Source organism: Filicampus tigris, chromosome 10 (assembly GCF_054856515.1).
Source record: "Filicampus tigris isolate MCC_2025a chromosome 10, RoL_Ftig_1.0, whole genome shotgun sequence".
Taxonomy (NCBI): domain Eukaryota; kingdom Metazoa; phylum Chordata; class Actinopteri; order Syngnathiformes; family Syngnathidae; genus Filicampus; species Filicampus tigris.
The window spans coordinates 12466147-12488047 of record NC_141226.1 but is presented as its reverse complement, the minus strand read 5'-3'; the positions used below and the strand labels follow the sequence as shown (position 1 = coordinate 12488047).

General features: G+C 40.5%; 2 protein-coding genes across 2 annotated transcripts; one reads left to right on the top strand and one right to left on the bottom strand.

The window, feature by feature from the left end:
• Positions 1-390: 390 nt before the first annotated feature.
• Positions 391-8064, top strand: sec62 (SEC62 homolog, preprotein translocation factor). The gene is made up of 8 exons (XM_086042873.1): positions 391-506; positions 1956-2064; positions 3222-3327; positions 3438-3624; positions 3789-3875; positions 3955-4015; positions 4096-4215; positions 5753-8064. Exons 1-8 carry the CDS (start codon positions 471-473, stop codon positions 6253-6255), a joined length of 1209 nt encoding a protein of 402 aa, XP_085898999.1. The 5' UTR covers positions 391-470; the 3' UTR covers positions 6256-8064.
• Positions 8065-8068: 4 nt separating this feature from the next.
• Positions 8069-20278, bottom strand: nadkb (NAD kinase b). The gene is made up of 12 exons (XM_086042871.1): positions 20072-20278; positions 18177-18500; positions 18010-18093; positions 16990-17119; positions 15944-16052; positions 14975-15060; positions 14788-14890; positions 13491-13651; positions 10793-10892; positions 10554-10711; positions 10393-10475; positions 8069-9655 (listed from the first exon to the last, which is right to left on the bottom strand). Exons 2-12 carry the CDS (start codon positions 18497-18499, stop codon positions 9496-9498), a joined length of 1497 nt encoding a protein of 498 aa, XP_085898997.1. The 5' UTR covers position 18500; positions 20072-20278; the 3' UTR covers positions 8069-9495.
• Between the last annotated feature and the right edge of the window lie 1623 nt (positions 20279-21901).

Here is a 21901-nt window from a genome sequence, read left to right as displayed (position 1 = left end):
CTAGATACAATTTTGCTACTTAGGCGCTAAAGAGTTCATAACTTTTTAGTTTGGCTTTCAACAACTTTTAAATAATTTATCTTTTCTTTTGATTGAAGATAATTCTATGTTTTGCTTTGAATGTTTTAAAGCACTTTGAGTTGCATTTTTATGTATGAAAAGTGCTATATAAATAAAATGTGATTGATTGATTGATAACTAGAGCAGTATAGATGCTACATTGTAAAATTGATTTATGTATTTTTATATATGATTTTCAATACAATTATTTTTTATTAAAAATTTCACATTTTAACACAATAATTTTATGTAAAAATGGTATGAAATTATATAAAATGTAATATAATGTCATTTTTTGGGCACATATGAAAAACTACCTTTCCTGCTCAAACTGCGCCTTGCGTCGCGTTCGTAGTCTCGCGATACGTGACGTGTGCTCTCGGTCGGCAGAATCTAAGCTGTGGACGATCATGGCGGAGCGCAGGAGACAGAAGAAGCGGATCCAGGTATGACGGTGTTATTTTAAGCTACTCTACGGTTGTTGAGCCTCTGCCGGTAGCGCGACGGCGTGCGGCCGCCTCTCGTTGACTCGCAAACCCGCTTGAAGGCCGTCTGTTGCCGGTTTGGTGAAGCTAGGTGATGCTAACGTGGCTATGTTAGCTTGCGTTACAACTACCTTCATGGAGTCGTGTTGCTCGGCTGAAATATTACTTGAAATGCCGTCTACTTGCTTCAACACACAATCGCTTCAACCCACATTTAACTGCACTTAATATTATCTCTATATTTCGTCCATTTTAAACTAACTTGCCGTCTGCCGTGTCTTTCTGCGCTCAATATGGATGTTTAGTGGCTGAAGCCTTATTACGCGACGTGTTTACATAATGTGAGGAGGTAACATGTGGCACTGCGTTGTCATTTCGTGCAACCATTGCATATGTTTTGGACCGTTTGGGAGAAAATGCTCCAGAAAGTGAGAGAGAGAGAGAGAGATTACAGCAACAGGTCAATTCAAGAGCACATTAATGTAACAATGTGTAAAATTTTACACACTGTTACATTAGTAATTCTCACTAGCTGTGGCTTAAGCTATATTACATACAGAATATTTTCGTTATTTAGCTCCACGAGAGGCACTAAATGATCAATGTAGCTGACTGTAACTACATTAGGGCTGCAACGTATTATTAATTTAATTATTATTTAATATTTCAACTGTCGATTAGTTTGTCGATAAATCTTGTTTTTAAAAACATGTTTTACTTTCCATGATTTCCATTCAAAAACTTTTTTTTTTTTCAAATTAACAATAGATATTTATGATTTGTTTACTGGTTTGGTTAGTAACACCATTCTAACATGTCATAAAATGGGCAAAAATGTCTATTATTCTTTTCCAAAGTGAAAGCACAGTTTTGTAAATGTCTTTTTTTTGATTCAACACAATCAGTCAGCTTTCATATAGGGTTAAAGAAATCTGTCGAGAGACTGAAATTCTGAGGATTTGGACAATTTTAGGCTTCTATGTGATTAATCGATGATTCAAAAATAATTATCTATTAACTTGATAATCGATTGTTGTTGTATCGTTAAACTACATTAATGTTTGATGAGGAGCGAACTAGTGTTATCGCGTTGGACATTTGAGATTTACAATATGATTGAAAATAAGAAAACTTTAAAACAAAAACAATCAAATAAAGGTAAAAACTTCAGTAACATTTCAGGAATTAAAAGTCTTTGACTTACTGGGTGCACAGCACACACACACGTGAATGATCAGAATTTTTCCCCCTCTGCCTTCAATTTTAGCCAGGAAAACCCCTGTTACATATTCATGCCACTTTGTAAGCATACAATTACATAATGTGTACTGTTGGCATGTTTATGAGTGGTAACGCAACACTCAATATTGACGCCGTTGATCAAAAGTCAATGTTGTCGTGTGCGTGCAGGAGGTGAGCGAGCCCACCAAGGAGGAGAAAGCGGTGGCCAAGTACATGCGCTTCAACTGTCCCAACAAGTCCACCAACATGATGGGCCAGCGAGTGGACTACTTCACCGGTAAGTGATCCTCAAAGCCACAGTAACAACAAACTGAATGGCCGTTTTCAGCCAATTGGAGGCCAGAAGAAAGGCATTCCCAAGAAAGGCAATGTTGATTTGTTTGAGTCACTTTTGCATAATTTGGATGTAGTGATTAACAAAGCTCTATATGGATGGTTCTCAAGAAGTACAGTCCAGCCAGATGCTCAAATGTCCAACCCACTTCAGAGAGTCAGTATCTTTTCCCCTTTACAGTCCATCACCAGATTTCAGAGTTTACAATATTGCAAACATATACTGCAGGGATAAAATAAACAACCTTACAGGTATTTGTGCCGTCGTTTGTGTGTGAATGTATTTAGAATGGTGAAAAATAGCAGTAGCGACCACGTCCTCTTCGTGAGATGCCAACACACTCATGTGATTACGCCCTTAAAATACACTAGCTTCACAAACAATTACCAATAAACTGGCAGAATGTCAATGAAACACAATACCATTTAATCAAGTCACATGCCGTCTTTAATGACGTTATGTCGGCAAAGCTAACTGCTAATAAGTTGCGGTGACCATGTGATCCTCAAAAGTAACAATGTGTAACATGATGGCCAATGTTCACCACTCAGGTAATTTTCTACGTATAATTGGTCATTTGTACCAGTTTTTCAACTGAATATCTTTGCATGTAGATATTGAAGCTATTCAAGTGTAAATAATTTATTTTTAAAATGTTTTACTTGAATGCTCGGTGCTCAGGTACCCACCGCTCCAATATGAAAGAATGGAGTATTCAACAAGCTTTTGCGAACAATGGGCTGATTGAACTATTTTTATTTATTAATAGCATACTGTAAGAAGGTTTGATTTTAAAACATCTCTCATTTTTTAACTCATTCACTGCCAGACATTTTCGGACCCTCTTTTACCCTAACGTTTGGAAAAAAAGATATCGATTTTTTTGAACATGTTTAACGTTTGAAAAAATTTGAAAAAAAAAATAAATTCCTGGTGTTGAACGGTTGGACTTTGAAAAGACGAGTAAATCCGTCAATGGCAGTGAATGAGTTAAGATCAAACCAGAGTCGGCATGATAAATTTTCACAGGATATTGGGCAATCCAAAACTGTTTTCAGGAAACAAATGAACTGTTTTCTTTCATGTGTTCCGTGGACCAGCATCCAAGGCAGTGGACTGTTTACTGGACTCCAAGTGGGCCAAGGCCAAGAAAGGCGAGGAAGCCATCTTCACCACCAGAGACTCGGTGATCGACTACTGCAACAGGTGCCCGCGCCCTGCCAGTAGCCTCACCACATGCACGCCGGCGACACCATTTTGGGGTGTAGAATGAAAACACGGTTGAGTCACATGTATCCTTTCCCCCGGCTGCGCAGACTCCTCAAGAAGCAGTTCTTCCACCGAGCCCTCAAAGTGATGAAGAAGAAGTCTGAGAAAGATGCCAAGAAGGACAAGAAGTCCAAGGGCGACAGTGGGAAGGAGGAAGACAAAAAGGGGAAGAGCAAGGACAAAGACAAGAAGAAGGAGGTGGCGGATGCCGTCGAAGCCAAGAAAGACAAGAGCGTACGTTTGGATGATTTCTAATCTTTGTTCTGGCCTCTTGTGCGTGGTGGTGGCAGTTATCATGAATAACTCGCCAGGAATGATATTTGCATTGTGCAGCGTTGCAATTGTCAAGGACAACTGTCGAGGGGAGCGACTGATGTCAGTGTTCGTAATGGTTGCAGGACGACAGTCCCAAGAAGAAGAAGGAGGTGAAGAAGAAGTTCAAACTGGAGCTGCACGAGGACCAGCTCTTCCTCGATGGAAACGAGGTCAAAAGACACGTGTCACCCGGGTAACCTTTTTGTAAATAACATTTTTTTTAAAAGCCGGAAAATCTCTACTCTCTAGGTGTACGTGTGGATTTACGACCCTGTCCACTTCAAAACGTTCGCCATGGGGCTGGTCCTGGGTCAGTTTGCACGGCACGGTTGTCTCTTCGACCCATTAAATGTCTCGGCAAACCTTTTAACGTGTTGTCGTCATCATCAGTGATTGCCGTGATCGCCGCCACGCTCTTCCCGCTGTGGCCTGCGGAGATGCGCGTGGGCGTCTACTACTTGAGTGTGGCCGCCGGCTGCTTCGTGGCCGGCATTCTGCTCCTCGCCATCGGTAAGAACGCTCGCCTCGCACTCGTTTTCCCACCGCCGCGCAGTCTAGAAAGAGAAGTGGAAGCACGCCGCAACATTGCAAATGGGTTGCGGCAGTGGCACCGAGGTAGAACGCGCACCGCCGCCGAGGCCAAATGCTCGTCAATTGGATCCATATTAGAAATGGAATTTCCTCATTGGAATCTGCCGACTTGTTTCTGCTACCTCCAAGTGTATTAAAACATTTGCTGCACGATCGGCGCGCTGCGCATCTAAGTTTGGGGAAAGTTTTCACCGTGGGTTTGATACCCGAGTGAAGTGATTCATTCGTGGATTTTTTAAATTTAATTTTATTTATTTTTTAATATATCCTTTTCCTTTTTGAACATCAAACTTCCATGGATTGGATTAAGCATTTCTGAAATATATTATGAGCCAAACAGAAATGTTTGCATAGAAAATTGTGAAGTAAATTGTTCCATTTAATCACCTCAATATCTTTCTCTATCTATAAGCTATCTCCACTGTTTTTAGGCACACCAGCCACATTATTACATTGTGAGAGTATTTTCCAAAGAAATGACTGGGAGAAAAAAAAGTAATAACTTTACTGTCAAAACACTGGAGCTTTTTTTTTTAAGGTAAAAATGTCCATAGAAAAATCTTTTTTAAAACTGTCCGTCAAAGACAAATACATAAGCAATTTTCACATTGACACTCAGATAATGGATGGACATTCACATCATTGACTGTATATTTCGGAGGCATTTTAAATTGAGATTAAAATAGAAATATTACCAAATAACATACAATACAAACATAACTAAACAATATTGGATATAGGTTGCCTGCAATGAAATGATTTAAGATCCAGCAGGTGCCCTCCTATTGAGGTTCAAACTATGTCATTTACAGGTTATTCATACTAGGCCTGCCCATTAGATTGATTATGATTCAGTTATTGATTTTGGTCTGTAACATCAGAACGTAGGGAAAAATGTTGATCAATGTCCTCCAAAGTAAAAGCAGATACATATTTGTATTACTGTGTTACTTTGTTTCATCATAAAGAACATGAGTCTGCTTCCAAACCGGACTACAGAAATCAGACTATTTACTGTTGAGAGGCTGAATCCTTAAGATTTGGACAATTTTAAGTTAAACAGTGGCTTCAAACAATACGGAAGTAGCTGGCAATTCATTTGATAATCAATTAGTTGTTGATTAATTGTTGCACTAATAAGATAATGTTGGCTAATCTTTCAGAGACAATCGGGGCTTTGCTGACTTTGCAAGGGAGGGGTAATGCTCAAATTTGGCTCAATCATCAGTTAGTGTGCATGTCGCTTTGGAGGGAAAAAAAATCACACTTAAAAAAACCCTCGTGATAATTGATCTTTTACAGACATCCGAAACTTAGGCCTTTGCTGAATTTTACAGCAAAAATGCTCAAATTGGGTTTGATGGGCGTGCGTGTCGCACCCACCTTTTGACCTGCTTTGATGGGTTTTGGCAAAGTGGCCAAACCTGCTCTGACACCGTTTCCTCTGTTCTCCCAGCTCGCTGCATTCTCTTCCTGCTCATCTGGCTGGTGACGGGCGGGCGTCACCACTTCTGGTTCCTGCCCAACCTGACGGCCGACGTGGGCTTCATCGACTCCTTCCGCCCGCTCTACACACACGAGTACAAAGGCCCGCGAGGGGGCGGCGCCGACAAGAAGACCAAAGGCGACAAGGACGCCGGCGGCGCAGGCGAAGCCCGCAAGTCGGACAGCGACGACAACAAGTCAGACAGCGAAAAGAAGGACGATGACGAGGAGGAGGACGAAGAGGACGACAAGGAGCGTAAAAGCGGCGAGGAGGAAGAAGACGAAGAGCGGCGCTCGGACACGGACAGCGAGCGCAAGGAGGAGGAAGGATCGCAGCACAGCAACGGCAACGACTTTGAGATGATCACCAGGGAGGAATTGGACCAGCACACGGAAGAAGATGAAGACGAAGACGAGGAAGACAAAGAGAAAGAGGAGCACAAAGACACTCAAGTCCACGAGGCTCAATCATAAACTAAAAAAAAAAAAAAAATCCCATCATGCTCTACTGACTTTCTGCCCAACATGAGCTCATCTGCCATCCTTTCCTGCGTCATTTCATCTTCGGGTTGCAAATCTGGGGATTTTTCCAAATGGGAAACTTTTCACAGGAATTAATGGTAATAAACAAGGATTTATAAATTGGAAGTTTGACCCTTAATAGGGAACTTAAATATAGTTAGGGGAGAATTAAAGTCATGGTGATGCCCCCGCATGTGGGCAAGGAGAGCTATCTAACATGTCTGCTTATGACAAAACAATTTATATTTACGCTTGAATGTGATAGCTTTCCATTCCATGAAGCTACCCTCAGTTCTCATGGATAGTTTCCAGTTTGGAATACAGCATTTCCCAAATTCTCCATCTTAACTTCCCCTGGAAATTTACCAGAATTTCATTTGGCGCTGGAAAAAAAAAACTGGACAGTCACATAGCAAGGTCCAACGGAGAAGGCTCTTGTCCCACTTTTTTTGGTGTCATCGCGGGCCACACCCAACGCGACAGAGAGGGACCAAACCTTTTGTTTTTTTTGTTTCGTTTGTAAAGGAACCTAAAAAGGTGTGCGGAGATTCGCCGAGGTGAACTTGATTTTTGTGTCTGTGCGTGGTCAACAAGATCCTCAGTCCGGTTTCAAAGCAAAAGTTCAGTTTTCAAATGAAAGGTGCCAAACAACGCGGAGAAATGTGACGAGAACGGTTCACTTCGCCAAACAAGCAAACGAGCACAGTGTGGAAGTGTTGGGGATGATCGCATTTTGAAATGTATCATTTATATTTTACCAAGGAGCAGTAGGGACACACTCCAAAGATCAAAGTGATATTTGGGGGGAGGTGTCTCAATGTTACTTTTTTTTTTTTTTTAAGATAACTCCTAGTCTTACATGAATAAAGTTTTTATTTTTAGATAAAAAGTTGTAATTGTTCAAGATTAAAGTTGTAATATTACAAAAATAGAGCTGTAGTTTCCTGAGAAACAAAGGCTAAATATTAAGAAAATAAAGTAATTTTTTTTCTTCCAAGGTACAATGAAGGAAGGACGTCAAGTTTCCACGAGTCACGTGTAACATAAATGATACCTTTTCACACGTAACATGACTTTTATTTGATTTTTTTTTTTTTAAACTTGGTTTTCGTAAGAGCTATGTTCAAGCACCTTTATTTTCCTAAAAAATTGTCATTATGACTTTATTTTCTTAATATTCTGACTTGTCTGAAGGAGTCGGGGGTGTCATTTCGTTCTTCAGTGTGTCCCTTCTACGCCATGGTAATATTTGGATCTATGAGCTATAATTATGCATACCGTGTTTGCAGTCCATGTAACTGCCTCTTTGCGTCTTTTCTATTATTAGGAGGTGTTAAATATATATAAATATTCCCCTTTTCCTGCGACCATGTTTGTTTAGTTTTTGTACGACTTCATGTCCAAATAACGGTAGAAACGTTTCATCAGCTGCTTTTTCTTCCTTCCCCTTTAATTTATTCCACTCACTTTTTTTTGCCCCATGTTCTGTCTCATGTAGTCATCTTTGGGTCGATTCTTGCGTCACCCTCCACTTGCTCTTGTACAATGTAGTTTGATATATGACATTAAAATGACTCTTAATTGCACAGCAGGTGAGTGAAAAGTTGTAGATGTCAATGTTCTCTCTTGTGTCCTCTGACTGCCTATAGTTGTTCACATTTGAGTCTCATGCTATATTGGAGTATAATTTAATAATAAAAAAAAAAAAAAAGAATAATGGATGTCTGGAAATATCTTATTGCAATAAAAACATAGAACGCACCAGTAAGTGTTTCAGCCTTTTTTTAATTTTTGAAAGCCGCCATTTTGTGCTCATGGCTCTATGACACTTCTGAGATCAGTGATTCCCAACCACGGTGTTGTAGGAAATTATCCGATTCACTTAATTGGTTGGAAAAGTATCATGTAGTACTTGGAACAAAATGTTTTGCTCATGTATGTGAGGCAGGACAATTGGAGAAGGTTTCTTCCACTTGATGGCAGAAGCCAGGTACAAATAACCTGTATACAGTGAACCCCACATATTGACAATTTGACATTTACCAATGTTCATGCTTTTTTAAATTCTCAATTATCTGCCATTTCTGTTTTTGAGCAGAAGCCAAAAGCAATTGACGTATTCTTTGGCGCCATCTGGTGGAATCGGTGTTGTTTGGTTTAATTAATTGATGGTGTTTTTCATATAAACTGGTGTCAGGCAAAATCCTTGTACCTCCAAAATCATCACTTAATGAAAAATGGTATGTTTGTTGAGCCGTGAACACTTTAGATTTATCAATATTTTTTACAAATAGCTCACACACACACACACGCACACACGAGGACTAACCAATAGTGTAGATTTGTCAAAAATATGAAATTGACCAAATTGTGACATAAGAGCTTTCAGCCCAATGGGCTTTTGAGATGTCCTGTTTTGCTGGCAGTCATTTCAAAACGTGAAAGTATGTTTCTGCTTCTCTCCCAAAGCAGTTACTAACCGGTGTACAATCGCAGTTACAATTTGCCAATATTCCAGAACAATTATGTGTATAAATGCCAAAAGGTGAGTTTTTAGACTTAATACTGTTTGTGTAAAATGCTAGTCTGCATAACTGTTTGTCCATTGGGTGTTGTTTAGGCTAGTATGCTAGCTAATGTAATGCTATTGTTTGAGTTGAATTTACTGACTATAAGACTCTATGTAACATGGCTTCAAGATTGTACTGTATATACTTTGGAAGCATGGCGTTGATGCTTTATTACCTTCTCATTTTAAGTGCTTTGCCGCCATCTTGTGGTATCTAGACACAATTACAACTCCCTTTTTTTGGGGAGAGGGAGGGCAATTATTTGCTCACTCTCTATCCCACAAATAGCAGGGGTTCACTGTACATACTTGTGGTTGTGTGTGGTGGCGTGCTGTGAGATTTTGCTCATAAAATATGTGCCTTGGCTCAAGAAAGTTTGGGAAACAATGCTCTGTTGGGTGGTGTGTGACTTTGAAAATACATAAATATGACATTAAATAACTCGGAACTGAAATATAATTTGTACAAATATATACACATAGATGTTTCTCTTATTTCAATACAGTGTGGAATGTAAAAAAAGGGACCCCATCGGGAGGGTTTGTACCGTCAGAGGTGCTGCATTTGGCTCAGGAACTGCGCTGAAGGGGTGTGGGTGTGCGGAAAAAGGGGTAGGCCGGGTTCAGTTCTCCGTGTCTGAAGTGTCGGACGCCTCGGCGAGGCGTGTCTGTCGCTTGCGCACGTTCCAGTGCAGACACTGCGCCAGGCTCTCAAACCAGTCGTACACCAGGTCGTGGCAGCAGATGGACGGCACGGGGTAGCACGACGTAGTGATCTTGATGCTTAAGGACGCACGTACACAAAAAAAATGTTTATTGTACATTATTATAAATGAGTGTGTGGAAACATTGCTATTACACGGCTATCCCCAGATTGGTCGAGCATTTTAACACCAAAATAATCTGTCATTCTAGACTGGAAAAACAAAAATTGGATGATCTATTTTACAAAATTTACTCCCCAAAAATCCAAGTTTGTATTCTATTCTCACAAGACTAGGTCTTTTTATCGACGAGAAAACCAAAACCAAAAATTGTATCTGGAACGGCCCAACTTAATTCTTGTAATCCTACATGACTTTCCATCTCTCAAGATCTATGACTTTATGAATGTGACATTGAGACTTTTTCTTCTGACTTTATTCTCAGAATATTATGCTGTAAAAATGTGAATTTATTCCCCCCAAATATTTAGAAAAAAATGCAACTATGTGACTATAACGTGATTTTTGTTCATCTTGAAAAAATATTACTATTATATATAGGTTTTAAAGTGAAGAAATGAATGTATTACTACTAAACATTGAAAAAAAAATGATGACTACAATGAAAACAATAACATTTTAAAGTCATCATTGTGTTTTTCTATGTGAATATTTTCACTTCCATAGCCATGTCTTCTTTAGACAGCAAACTAACTAAGACCGAACCAACTAGAACCAACAACCTTCAAGACATGACTAACCAATCAATTCCAACAATCCATGAATGGATTATTATGTTCAAAATAGTGGACGTACCAGTCGCCATGCTGGATCTCTTGTCTCTTCCTGCCATCGAATGACACCCAGGCCGTGTTCCTGGCATCAGGGGACAAGGTAATCTAAAAAGTAAAGTGAAAAAAAATATATATTTATTTCTTCTATCTATCAAAATCAACTTGTTGTTTCTACTCCTCTACCATGAGCTCCACTCCGGCGGGCACCACAATGGGCCTGAAGGAGAGCGAGTGTGGGCAGATTGGGGTCACCATGATGGCCGGCACGTTAGGGTGGATCATGGACGCCCCCGCTGCCGCTGCGTACGCCGTGCTGCCTGTCGGCGTGGAGACGATCACACCTGGTGGAGGACAGTCAGGGTTAACGTAACGTTCGTTTGAAATGCTGAGAGGAGTAGAAAATGGCGAGCGTGGGTTCTCACCGTCGCCTTGCACGGATGTGATCAGACGCCCGTCCAGGTATAAGTCCACATTGGACAGGTAGGACGAAGGCCCACGGTCCACCACAACCTCATTCAGCACCTGCGCATGCAGGCATTGGTCTTTACTTTATGTTCACTTGTATGGCTGCGACGATTATTCCAAAAATGTTTTTATTTGATTCCAAATAAAGCTTGAAGCAAAATCTCTGCATCGAAGCTTCACAGGGAGCATTTTCGCACATAAACCGTGCCACAAATGGTGCAGAAACATGTAGACAGACAATATAACAATCCAGTATTCACTGTCATATATTCCTTAGTCTCTGCAGAAAAAAAAGAATAGTGGCAAAATGATAAACTGAGAGAAGTTGAGATGTCTCAAAGAACAATATACCCGTCTGTCCAAAGGAGGGTCATTACACTATTGCTTTTAATAACTACTTATGAGAAAAAGATTATCACAAAAAATACAGCTTTTGTTATTCCCACTTTTTACTTTAACATTCGGACTTTTTTTCCTCTAAAAAACTCTACTACTAAAAATGTGTGCAATTCTCAGAAGATTCAAACTTTCTCCTGAAACAAAAAAAACATGCTTTTTTCTTGAAATATAATTTTGTATCTAGAAAAGTATGTCATTAACTGAAAGGATAGAACTTTTTATAGTTAAAAAAAAAAAAATACAATATCAATATATCACAATTTTTTCCCCTGTAAACTCTATTACTTTTTGTCTGGGAAAAAAAGGCCTATTTTCGGAATATTAAAAAAAAAAAAATTCTAAAACACACAAATCACTTATTTTTATCTTTTTTTTTTTCTTGTGAAACCCCAAACAGCATTAGCTCAAAAAGATACAACTTAAAAAAAAATAATTAAAGAAAACACTTTCCCACATTCTTAATTATTTGTTTCCTCTAAAAATTACAACTACTAATCTTAAAAAAAAGAAAAATGGAGTTCATTCATTAAAATACACCAAAACAATCTATTCCCTACTCTGGGCCTTAAAGTCAGCTGGGCTCAGGTTAAGCCTCAAAGAATGAGGCGGAATGGAAACTCGATCCATCAAAAGAAATAGAAGCAACTGCAGTCGGTCTTCATCTTCAACATGAAAATTGATGCTGTGACTGCCGATTATTGGACAATTATCACACCACGCATGTGGCGCATGCAGATGAGCGTCCCGCGCGACGACTGACAGGTGCGCTGACGTCAGCCGCCAACCCCCGAGAGGAGGTTAGACTGAGGCGCTGACGGAAGAATCATCAATCAGCGTCTTCAGTCTATCACTGAGGTCAGACAAGAAGGGAAGAGGAGGGGGTGAGGTGGGAAATGATCCACTGCAGATGTGCGTGTGTGTGAGCGTGAGCATGTGAGTATGTCAGCAGACTCCATCAAACATCCATCTGGCGTCGACTATGCTGGTGACGCCACGATCTCCGCGGCAACCGGGCTCAACACAAGCACACGGCATCACGTCTGCCTTCCTCCACCAGCCAGCTTTATTATGACTGTCGCCACGGTAACGCATCCAGCACACGGGCAATGGGGCAGAAGAAAAACCAACAACAAGAAAGTCGGAGGGAATGAAAAGGAAACAGAATCGGACCGGATCTTTTACAAACATGGAACGGAACACATTGCCGATAAAATTTGCACCTTTACACAGCCGTACGGCGGACAACGGCTTTTGACCGAATCGCTTGGTTGCGTTGAAAGCAATCGTCTTACATCATATTCTGTTTGAGAGTGAATTCTCATTCACCGTCACCTTGAACGGTATACTTTATTGGGGGAACGCCATTAATCTGTTCCAGCCTTCACCCCAAAAAAAAAACCAAATACTGTTGCCATGTGTATTTTAATACGGAAACATAATAATCCATTGTATTATTCTGTACTGTATCCATGCTAACTGCTAGCATGTCAAAACATACGGTAATGACATACGGACGGATATACTGTTCATTCTCAATTCCTCACAGATCACAGAATACATCACAAACAGTCATTCTTTACAGAAGATAAAGAATATATGACTGTGAATGACATTCTATTGTCTGTCTACAGTACACTTATGTTCAATCTGTTGTCTAAAGGGTTAAAGCACCAGAACATAAATGCTAATGCTAATTCTCTTGTCTCTAATCAAAGACAATTGGCTAGCTGCTGTTGCCACCTGCTGGTACGGAAGAGTACTACAATGTAGTGAAGACATGATTACGCTGCCAGGCGCTCGACCGCACAGGCACACAAATTAGATAATTTCCCACGGCACACCTGATAATATCTCGCTGCACACCAGTGCGCCGCGGCACACAGTTTGAAAAACACTGTGCTAATGAATATAGCATTAGCATAAGGTAGCGGACTGCAGGGCTAAGCTCTGTAGTTGATTTAAATGGACCAGGTGTAATTCTCTTTGTTTTGTGTTCAATCTGACAGTCAGCTTCAACTGGGAGTGGAACCAAACAGCTTTGAAGCCTCTTTTTTGAAGAATTGTTCACTATATGAACCAAGTGCTTGTAATTGTGAAGAGAGTTGCCACCATATAGCGCTTTCAGCTCAAGTCCGCACTTGCAAGTCAAAGCAAAAAATAAAATTTGTGTCTGGCAAAACCCGTGAATCGGCTCAGTCATATCTCAAGGCGCCACTGTTTAGTTTTCAATGATGGAGGAAGACGAGAAGAGCTCACCTGAAGCTGCAGGGTGACCTTGCCTGCGTCGCTGCTCGTGTAGCCGTGAGCAACAAGCCCGTTGATTTCCTGTTCCTGACCCTGTTCCCGCTGCTGCGGCGGGAACATCTCCTTCACCACTTTCACCTTCAGGCGACTGCGCAAAGTGATGGCCGCGTTCCCTGAACACATCACCGGGTGGATCGTGAATGAAACGCTTAAGACAAGTGCCACGTTATGTGCAAAAGTGTGTTGGTACGGCAATGCAATTGCGTGTGGTAATGCCCGCTGGCGCTTGATTATGTCATTATGTCATAAGAAGGCATTATATTACTTTTCCTACCGGTTGGAGTTTGTGATTTTAGTAAGGGGAGTTCGGTAAACTTTAATTTTATACATGTATGTTCTACTTATTTCTCAGAGTATATGATAAATTGAGTGAGTGATTTAAGAAGTGCAGTCCATGTTTACATATCATGTTTCATGAAATGAAGTGACGTGTAGGAAGTGTTAGAGCCACTGGACTATTGTTTATTGGTCCATATAAGAACATGAGTGATTCATGAAAAATTACGTTTTATGAAACAAAGTGCAATATAGGAAGTGGCAAAACTACTAATTTGCTTACATTATTGTTGTAATCTGCATTTCCGCTCGTGCCTTTCACTATCAGTATAGTATTATACTTTTGTTTACACCACACCTGTGTGGCAGAATTATGTTGTTGTGGTGAACGTTTACCAAACTGCACATCAACATTTTTTGTAATTGTAGTAGATAAACTGTCTTTAATATTTATTAAAGTTTCATTTGACTTTAACTCAGTACTATATCATCCATCCATCCATCCAATCCAACAGATTTGATAGTTTGTTGTAATAAATATTAATTGTTGAAAAATACATTAGAAAAGGACTTTGGGGGGAAAAAAAAATCGCAACCACACACAAAAGTGAAAGTCAAAGCATGTTTTTGCTTCCTTCTCGAAGCAGTTTCTAACAGTCTGTGTAGTCTACCTTACAATTTGTCTGTACTCCCTAACATTATTCTTGTGTTTAGATGCCAAAAGGTGAGTTTTATGACTTAAAGTGGAAATCAACCCAAACATATTTGTTTCAAGAATATATTCCCAGCAGGCCCACTAGTTGAAACACAGCATTCTGATTAATATTGCGTTTGTGGAATATGAGTTAAGCAGCAAAATCCACCCCTTTTTAGCCATGTCATGGGTCACTTCTGTCGACTGAAAATGACATCACAACTGCTTAGGGCTCAGGTAACGACCAATCACGGCTCAGCTTCAGAAAACAGCAGGCACCTTCAAAGACTTTATCCACTTCGGTCTTGTACGACTCAAATTTGAAGGGCGTCAGGAAGCCCAGGGAGCCCAGGTGGAACGCCATCACCGGGGGAACGCTGCCCTGGACGAATAGACATTTGAGGTTATTTCAGGCAACGGCCGGATGCTAATGCTAAAGAGATGCTAAAGAGGCATGGGGACGTACCTGGAAGAGAGAAGACGCGTAGAGCAACGTGCCATCCCCGCCCAGGCAGATGATAAGATCGATGCAGTCGGAGATGTCGTCGTAGCCTGTAGGGGGTCACAAAACTACACTGTACAGTGGATAGAAAAAGTCTACACACCCCTACACCACCACTAGCATGCCTCAATTGACGAAGTAAGTGCATTGCATTTGTTACACGTTGTAGTCATTGATCCGGCAAATTTGTGATCGGGTGATTTTCTCCTTCGGGTCTCCGCAGCAGCAAGATGGTGGCGAGATATGTCAGCACCCTGTACAGTGAGGCGCGACCCATGTAACAGAATTTGCGATTACAAGACCTATATCAAAAAATATGTAAGTTGATGTGCTAGGGCATTTTTTTTTTGCATATTACTGAAATGATTAGTGGGGTTTTAAAATGAAAGAACATCGAAACATCAAAATATTCTTACACACTGTCTCTTTAATTTTTTTTTTTTTTTTTTACAACCCAATGCTTTTCAATGGCCGTCAATTATACACAGATTTGCGCTATTAGCGGGAGCCGGCCCGGTCCCAATCCAGAATTGTTTATTTCTTTTTTTAAAATGAAAGTAGCACTCTACAATATTGTACTTTCTAAAAAAAAAACCTGACAGTAATAGCATAATTAAAAAGGATGAAACCATTTGTGCATCATGAGTTAATACTGCAATCCAATTCACTCCTCTGCTCCTTCTGGTGTGCCCGCTTTGGCCACTGGGAGGCAGTATAATACAGCCATAGATCACAAACTACAAAGAATACTACCACTTCTACTCATACTACTACTGTGGCCCAGTACGATAGTCTGTAACATAAGTAATCAACTATCAATGCTAACCATAAACATATTTGGCATTGTTTGATAGCATTAAGCTAAGGCAGGGTAGTGCAGAGGGAGGTGGGGTGGGGGGTGGGGACAAGGTTGGTTGGGGCTCACTCACTCACCCTCTCTAAACGTGCACAGCTGGTTTCGGATGGAGCCAAAGTTCTCGTCCTTGGACAGCGTCCCGTCGTCGGCCACCCGCCGCTCCACGTACACCATCATTTGCTTCTCCTAATTCACACACACGAGCAGGGTTGCATGGACTGGCATTTTGACTTGGAGCAGCCCGCACAAGAACGCTCGCAACCCGCTCTGTAACTGAGAAGTCATTGTTTGCCATACCATCCACAAACAAGATGTCACGAAATAAAATGCACACATATCCAGAACTTTGCGCAACACACTCATAATGCGAGCAGAATCGATTCTAAGTAAAAAGCAATGTTTTGCTGATCTTAATTCATTAGATAATATCATTTTATTTGCTGTTGCTTTGCTTGTAGTTTACTTCTATCTCATGCATTTGCTAGCTCACAGCCAATCAGGGTAGACACAAACGCAATATTCATCAGAATGCCGTGTTTTAACTAGTGGGCCTGCTGGGAACATATTCTTGATAAAAATATGTTTGGGTTGATTTCCCCGTTAATTAGTTTGTCACAATCAATAAATATTCATTACAGCTACAGAATCACCCGGCAGGTTTACTACGGTGCTAATAAATGTATCACAATGAATGTGGGACAAACTACATCATGCTGCATAACGGTAAAAATGAAATGTATCGATGAAAAGAATGGAATGAATAGCTTTTTTGTTGTGCATTTAAGTCAATTTGACTTGTTTTATGTTGGCAGGTTTCAAGTTCCCGTTTCCCTGTGGGAGTGATTAGGACTCGTAAACAGAGCTGGTGTAGACCAACTTTTTGCAATCAAAGGATTTGAATTTGGATCTTCCGCGACTGCTGTCGTGCACTGGAGTCCATCCACATTTTTGTACTGCTGTTAATGTCTCAGTTTAACACTGTTCTTGCACAAATGCATACAAAGGGCTCATTTGTTGGCAGCAGTCACGTAACGTGGCCTCACACACGCACACACACAGACAGACACACACTCTTTCATCCAAACAGACACACACAAACGAGTTGTGTTGATGCTGGGCGTACCTCCACCAGAAACCGACACAGCTCCTTGAAAGGCTCCGCTAGGCTCTCATCTCGGATTTTCCTGATGACCAGGACATTGACGGGAGGTTTATTCCAGGTGAGGCGCTGGCTTGCTGGGTCCTGGATGTGCCTAACACACACAAACACACATTTTTGTCATTCGTGCCGTCGCGACATACGATTTCTGAGCAGTTTAAAGTTCAAACGCTCCTTTTTGCATTTTTCTACCTTTTTTCTCGCTCCTCCTTAGGACGATGGGTCACCGGCATTGTTTTGATAAAATCGCACGCACACACCGAGGGAAACACACAAACTGACATGAGGTGACAAGCATCTGAAGTTGCCTGTCCTGTGAGCCATTCCCATCGCGAGATGCAATGACCAATCACGGCATTCCTGTTTTTTTTTTTTTTTTAATCTTATCTCGCAGGGTTACACAAGTCTTTCAGTGTCAATGTCCACACACACACACACACACTGGCATATGCGCAAACATGCAATGACAGGGGGAAAAAAAACGTCTACCATTTTTTCTTTGTACATTTGTGTCAATCTGATAGCTAGAGACAGACAGACAGACAGACAGACAGATAGACAGATAGACAGATAGACAGATAGATAGATAGATAGATAGATAGATAGATAATGTTTTGAGGACATAATTGAATTTGTCTCCGTTAAAGTGCAAATCATGTTATGTCCACAATAAATTTTGAGGGGAGTACAGTTTTAAAAATGTAATTGGAGTTACAGAACTAAATGGAGTCCCACAAACAAACATGTACTGTACTTAAATTGTTTTAAAGCACACAACAACATATATTTTACATAACGATTATGCGTTACAAGAACAGATCATCAAAAGGATTCCTTTATGTTGGTTTTACAAGCATTACTTGTGAGGCTCAGAGGGGGGACATGACGACAGTTGACCACAGTTTTATTCATTTGCAACCGATTCAAATCAAGCACATTCAAAGGACATTCTTTTTTTCAGTGCACAAACACGCGGTCGCTTACATGACTGAAGTGGGGTTAGGAAGAATGCAGGCTTTGGGTCCAAAGTGAGTGGCTGGATAGGGTCCATGAAGGAAGTGAGCTCTCCTGCAGAGGGAGAAGGAAGAAGTCAAGTCAACCCACCCGTGCCAGTGGCATGAGCGACCAGCTGGCATTTGGCCCGAGCAAACCTCTTAGGCGAACTTTCCGCTGCGTCGCTCACTGAGCCGCACGCCTCCGAGTGCTCGCGTTGGCCCGGCAACCTCCGGCGCGCCGTCTCCCGGAGCAGCTGTTCCTGACCCTCCCCCCGCCGCCGTCGTCGTCGTCGCCGTTCTTGTTGATGCTGCTGCTGCTGCTTGGCTTCGCGCCGTTTCTTGGGCCCGCGGTGCTCGGAGGACGAGCAGGAGGCCCACGAGGGGGGCCGCGCCGGCTCGGACGATCGGCTCGGGCGGGATGAAGGTCGTGGCGTGCAGCCGTCGGGCTCCGACGACGTACCGCCCTCAGAGTTCTCCATGCTGCGCCGTGGCAAAAGCAAAAATGTCAAAGCACTTGTACTCAACTAACTCAAAGGAAAACCAATAAATAATACGGGTCACATCTTGCTTTCTTTACAGTAAGGATGGGAAACCCATGGGTAAAAAAAAATAAACAACAATAATACACTAACACTGAATTCATAATAATACTAATACTACTAATAATAAGAAGAATATAAAAATAATGGTAAAAACACTACTATTGTATTAGCAACAATAATAATGATAATAATAATTTGAAAACATTACTTTGGAAAATAATCTGGGTTATTGACAGGATTACTTCTAATCTAAAAAGAATTAATAATATTAATAATAATGGTTGATTAAAAACAATAAACTAATAAAAAAAACACTAAAAGTAGTAATAATAATTTAACAAAATTACTGAAGAATAAAATCTAAGTTAGTGGTGGGATTCTTTAAAATCTAAAAACTAACAGTAATAATAATAATAAAAACAACAACAATAATGATAAGAAAAAACAACAATAATGATAACAAAAACAACACGATCAGTGATGATAATAATACTGAATAAAAAAAATGATTTAACAACATTCCTGTTAAAAATCTGGTTTATCGTCAGGATTCCTTTAAATCTAAAAATAATTAATCCAACTGGACTGGAATTAATCCAACTGTACTGAACTGGTTATCCTCATGAGGAGGGTTGCTGGCGTGCTGGAGCCCAAACCAGCTGGGTGCACCCTGAACTAATAGCCAACCAATTGTATAAAATAACACTGGTCGACACCAAATTACAGTTTATAGTCAGAGATGGCTTTATATGTCGCTAAATGTACTTTTGATGCTGATTTCCAAAAAGGATTTGTAAAAGGTTTTTTTTTTTTTAGATATTTTTACTTTTTATTTTTATCTTTGTGCTATAAAAGCTTGTGCAGTTTGGATTTTACCGTGCGCTGTAATTTACAGCTTTGACGTTTTGGGAAAAAATTCCACCTGTTGCTGAGTCTAACCCTCAATTTATAAATATTAATAAAATACTTACTATATTACATATAATATAATTTTATATTATGATAAAAACTTGATGTACTAGAGAACAAACGATGGCATAGCCTGAGTCAGCACAGAAAAAAAAAAATTTAAGTTTACATGTATTTCTGATCAAAAAATTTTTAAATTATTGACCAGTGTAATTAATTAATAATAATAATTCTTAATAATAATAATAATAAACGTCATCAGCATGCGCCATCGATCATGGTAAGAAACTGTATTTTAAAAGGTCACAAAAGATCACTTGACAAGCAGTAGACAAGTGGCCTTATTCACTTTTAAACAATAGAATAAATATATACTGTATACATACATGGGTTTATTAGCCGAAATTGTACAGTATAGCGACTAGTCGTTGTCCAAAAAAAAACAACCTATGAACATAAACAATTAGCTCAACCAAAATGTAGGTAGTATAAGTCAACATTTCTCCTGGAGCTGTCTAAAAACGTAGCAGGAGTACACATTAATTGCCTCGACTCGTCTGTTGACAGCTAAGCAGCTAGCCGTAGTTAAGTACTACGTACCGTAGTTAAGAGAATGAAAAGCAGCGGAGGCTCATGGTGGATGACAAGAACGACGTCGTCAGGACTCGAAGCCGCGTCCTAAATCTGACGGAAAAGGTGTGTTCTTCATTAACTGTCGCTCACACACACCGGCGTCAAAACAACACCGCAAATGGCATTACCGAACCGCATGACGGTGACCGAGAGGCAAATGACGTCACGGCGCAGTCCCGTGCGTCTCACTCTGGCACGTATTCCGGCAGGACTTGGTGCCTGGTGAGTGCAACAGCGCCATAGCTGGTCGTGTGGCAGTTACATGGAGCGCCCTGAGTGCAGCAGGAGCCGGATCTGGCCGGAGGAGGGGCACAATGTACCACTTAAATACTGTATAATAATAATAATAATAATAATAATAATAATAATGATAATAGAAACAACATTGTTTCAGAATAATAATCAGTGTTGTTGGCAGGATGTTTTAGAATCCAAAATGCAAACATAACAATGCAGTACTACGGAAAAATAGTAGTGGGCAGTGCATTATACTATATATGTAGATATAAATACATGAAACAATATGAATATACCGGTATATAAAATATAGTATATTACTGCGACTGGCTGCCGACGATTTCAGGGTGCACACTGTCCACCGCCCGAAGACAGCTGGAATAGGCTCCAGCACGCACCGCGATCGTCGTGAGGATAAGCTGTTCCGAAAATGGATGGATGGATATATTATATATTATTATAACGCCAGAGATGGGAAAAGTACTGACATTCTGTACTTGAGTAAGAGTACAATTAAAAATGAAAAATTACTTTAAAAGTAAAAGTACTCATTCAAATAAATACTCAAGTAAAAGTAAAAAAGTACAGGCTCTGAAATTTACTTCGTGAGTAAAAGTACAAATAATTTTTACCGGATGTTTCCTCATGTCATAAAATTTGAAGGCTATTAAATTTGAAAGGCCGTCACTTAAAACACCCTTAACTGACTGGATTGGTATTTGGTTCTCAAACGTGAAAATTTCCAAATAAATGGAACCAAGTGGTCTTCCACGCTAATACAGCATGTCATGCTCAACATCCTTAACCGGAAGGCTCGTTGCGGACACCAAAGCCTCACTGCAAAAATGGACAATAGACGATTACATAGACGGAAAAAAATGGGCTTCCAACTATTCATTAGTCCGACTATTTTTTCAAGTTTCTCGTCTATCGTTTATCGCCTACAAAATGGGCGTCCATCATAGGTGGCTAGACGCACTGATCCATCACAAGGGCGGAATGATGCCCAGCTCTGGCACTATTATTACTACAACAAACAACACAAAATGTCATATATCTTATAATATTCCTATAAGTTCATATTTTATGAATGTATGGATATATTCTTATGCTGCAGCTTTCACTGCACACTAGGACATAAGGACACACACACATACATACACACATATGGTGCCCCTGTAACCCCCCCCCCCCCCCGTGTTTCATTGAACACTGTGCTCAAAGCAGAGGTGTGCAGAACCTGCGGTCTGTGGGCCATATGCTCAGTTCCCAAGTTTTCAAATGTGGAGTCTATTTCTGCCTTTGGTTGCCATGGCGCATGCATGCTACTTTTTCACAATCAATCAGGCTTATTGGCAGGGAAAGTTTTGTCCCCTCTATTTTTGAAGTGTTGTGTGTTGGCCTGGCTGTGCTTCACTGGACAGACATGTTTTGTATTTGTAGTGTGTCCACTCGCCCAGACAAATCACTTCTGGGAGGTTTAAATTTAGCAGAAGACATTGAGCTCCTTTGGTCAACTTTGTTCTAAGCACAAGATTGAGGTGGTTGTGTCTCCATAGT

Coding starts and splice junctions, on each gene's coding strand:
- sec62 (XM_086042873.1), top strand. CDS start 471: ATGGCGGAGCGCAGGAGACAGAAGAAGCGGATCCAG. Junction 507..1,955: donor GACAGAAGAAGCGGATCCAG/GTATGACGGTGT, acceptor GTGTGCGTGCAG/GAGGTGAGCGAGCCCACCAA. Junction 4,016..4,095: donor CGCCATGGGGCTGGTCCTGG/GTCAGTTTGCAC, acceptor CGTCATCATCAG/TGATTGCCGTGATCGCCGCC.
- nadkb (XM_086042871.1), bottom strand. CDS start 18,499: ATGGAGAACTCTGAGGGCGGTACGTCGTCGGAGCCCGACGGCTGCACG. Junction 18,094..18,176: donor GCGGAAAGTTCGCCTAAGAG/GTTTGCTCGGGC, acceptor CTCCCTCTGCAG/GAGAGCTCACTTCCTTCATG. Junction 16,053..16,989: donor TGTGTCGGTTTCTGGTGGAG/GTACGCCCAGCA, acceptor TGTGTGAATTAG/GAGAAGCAAATGATGGTGTA.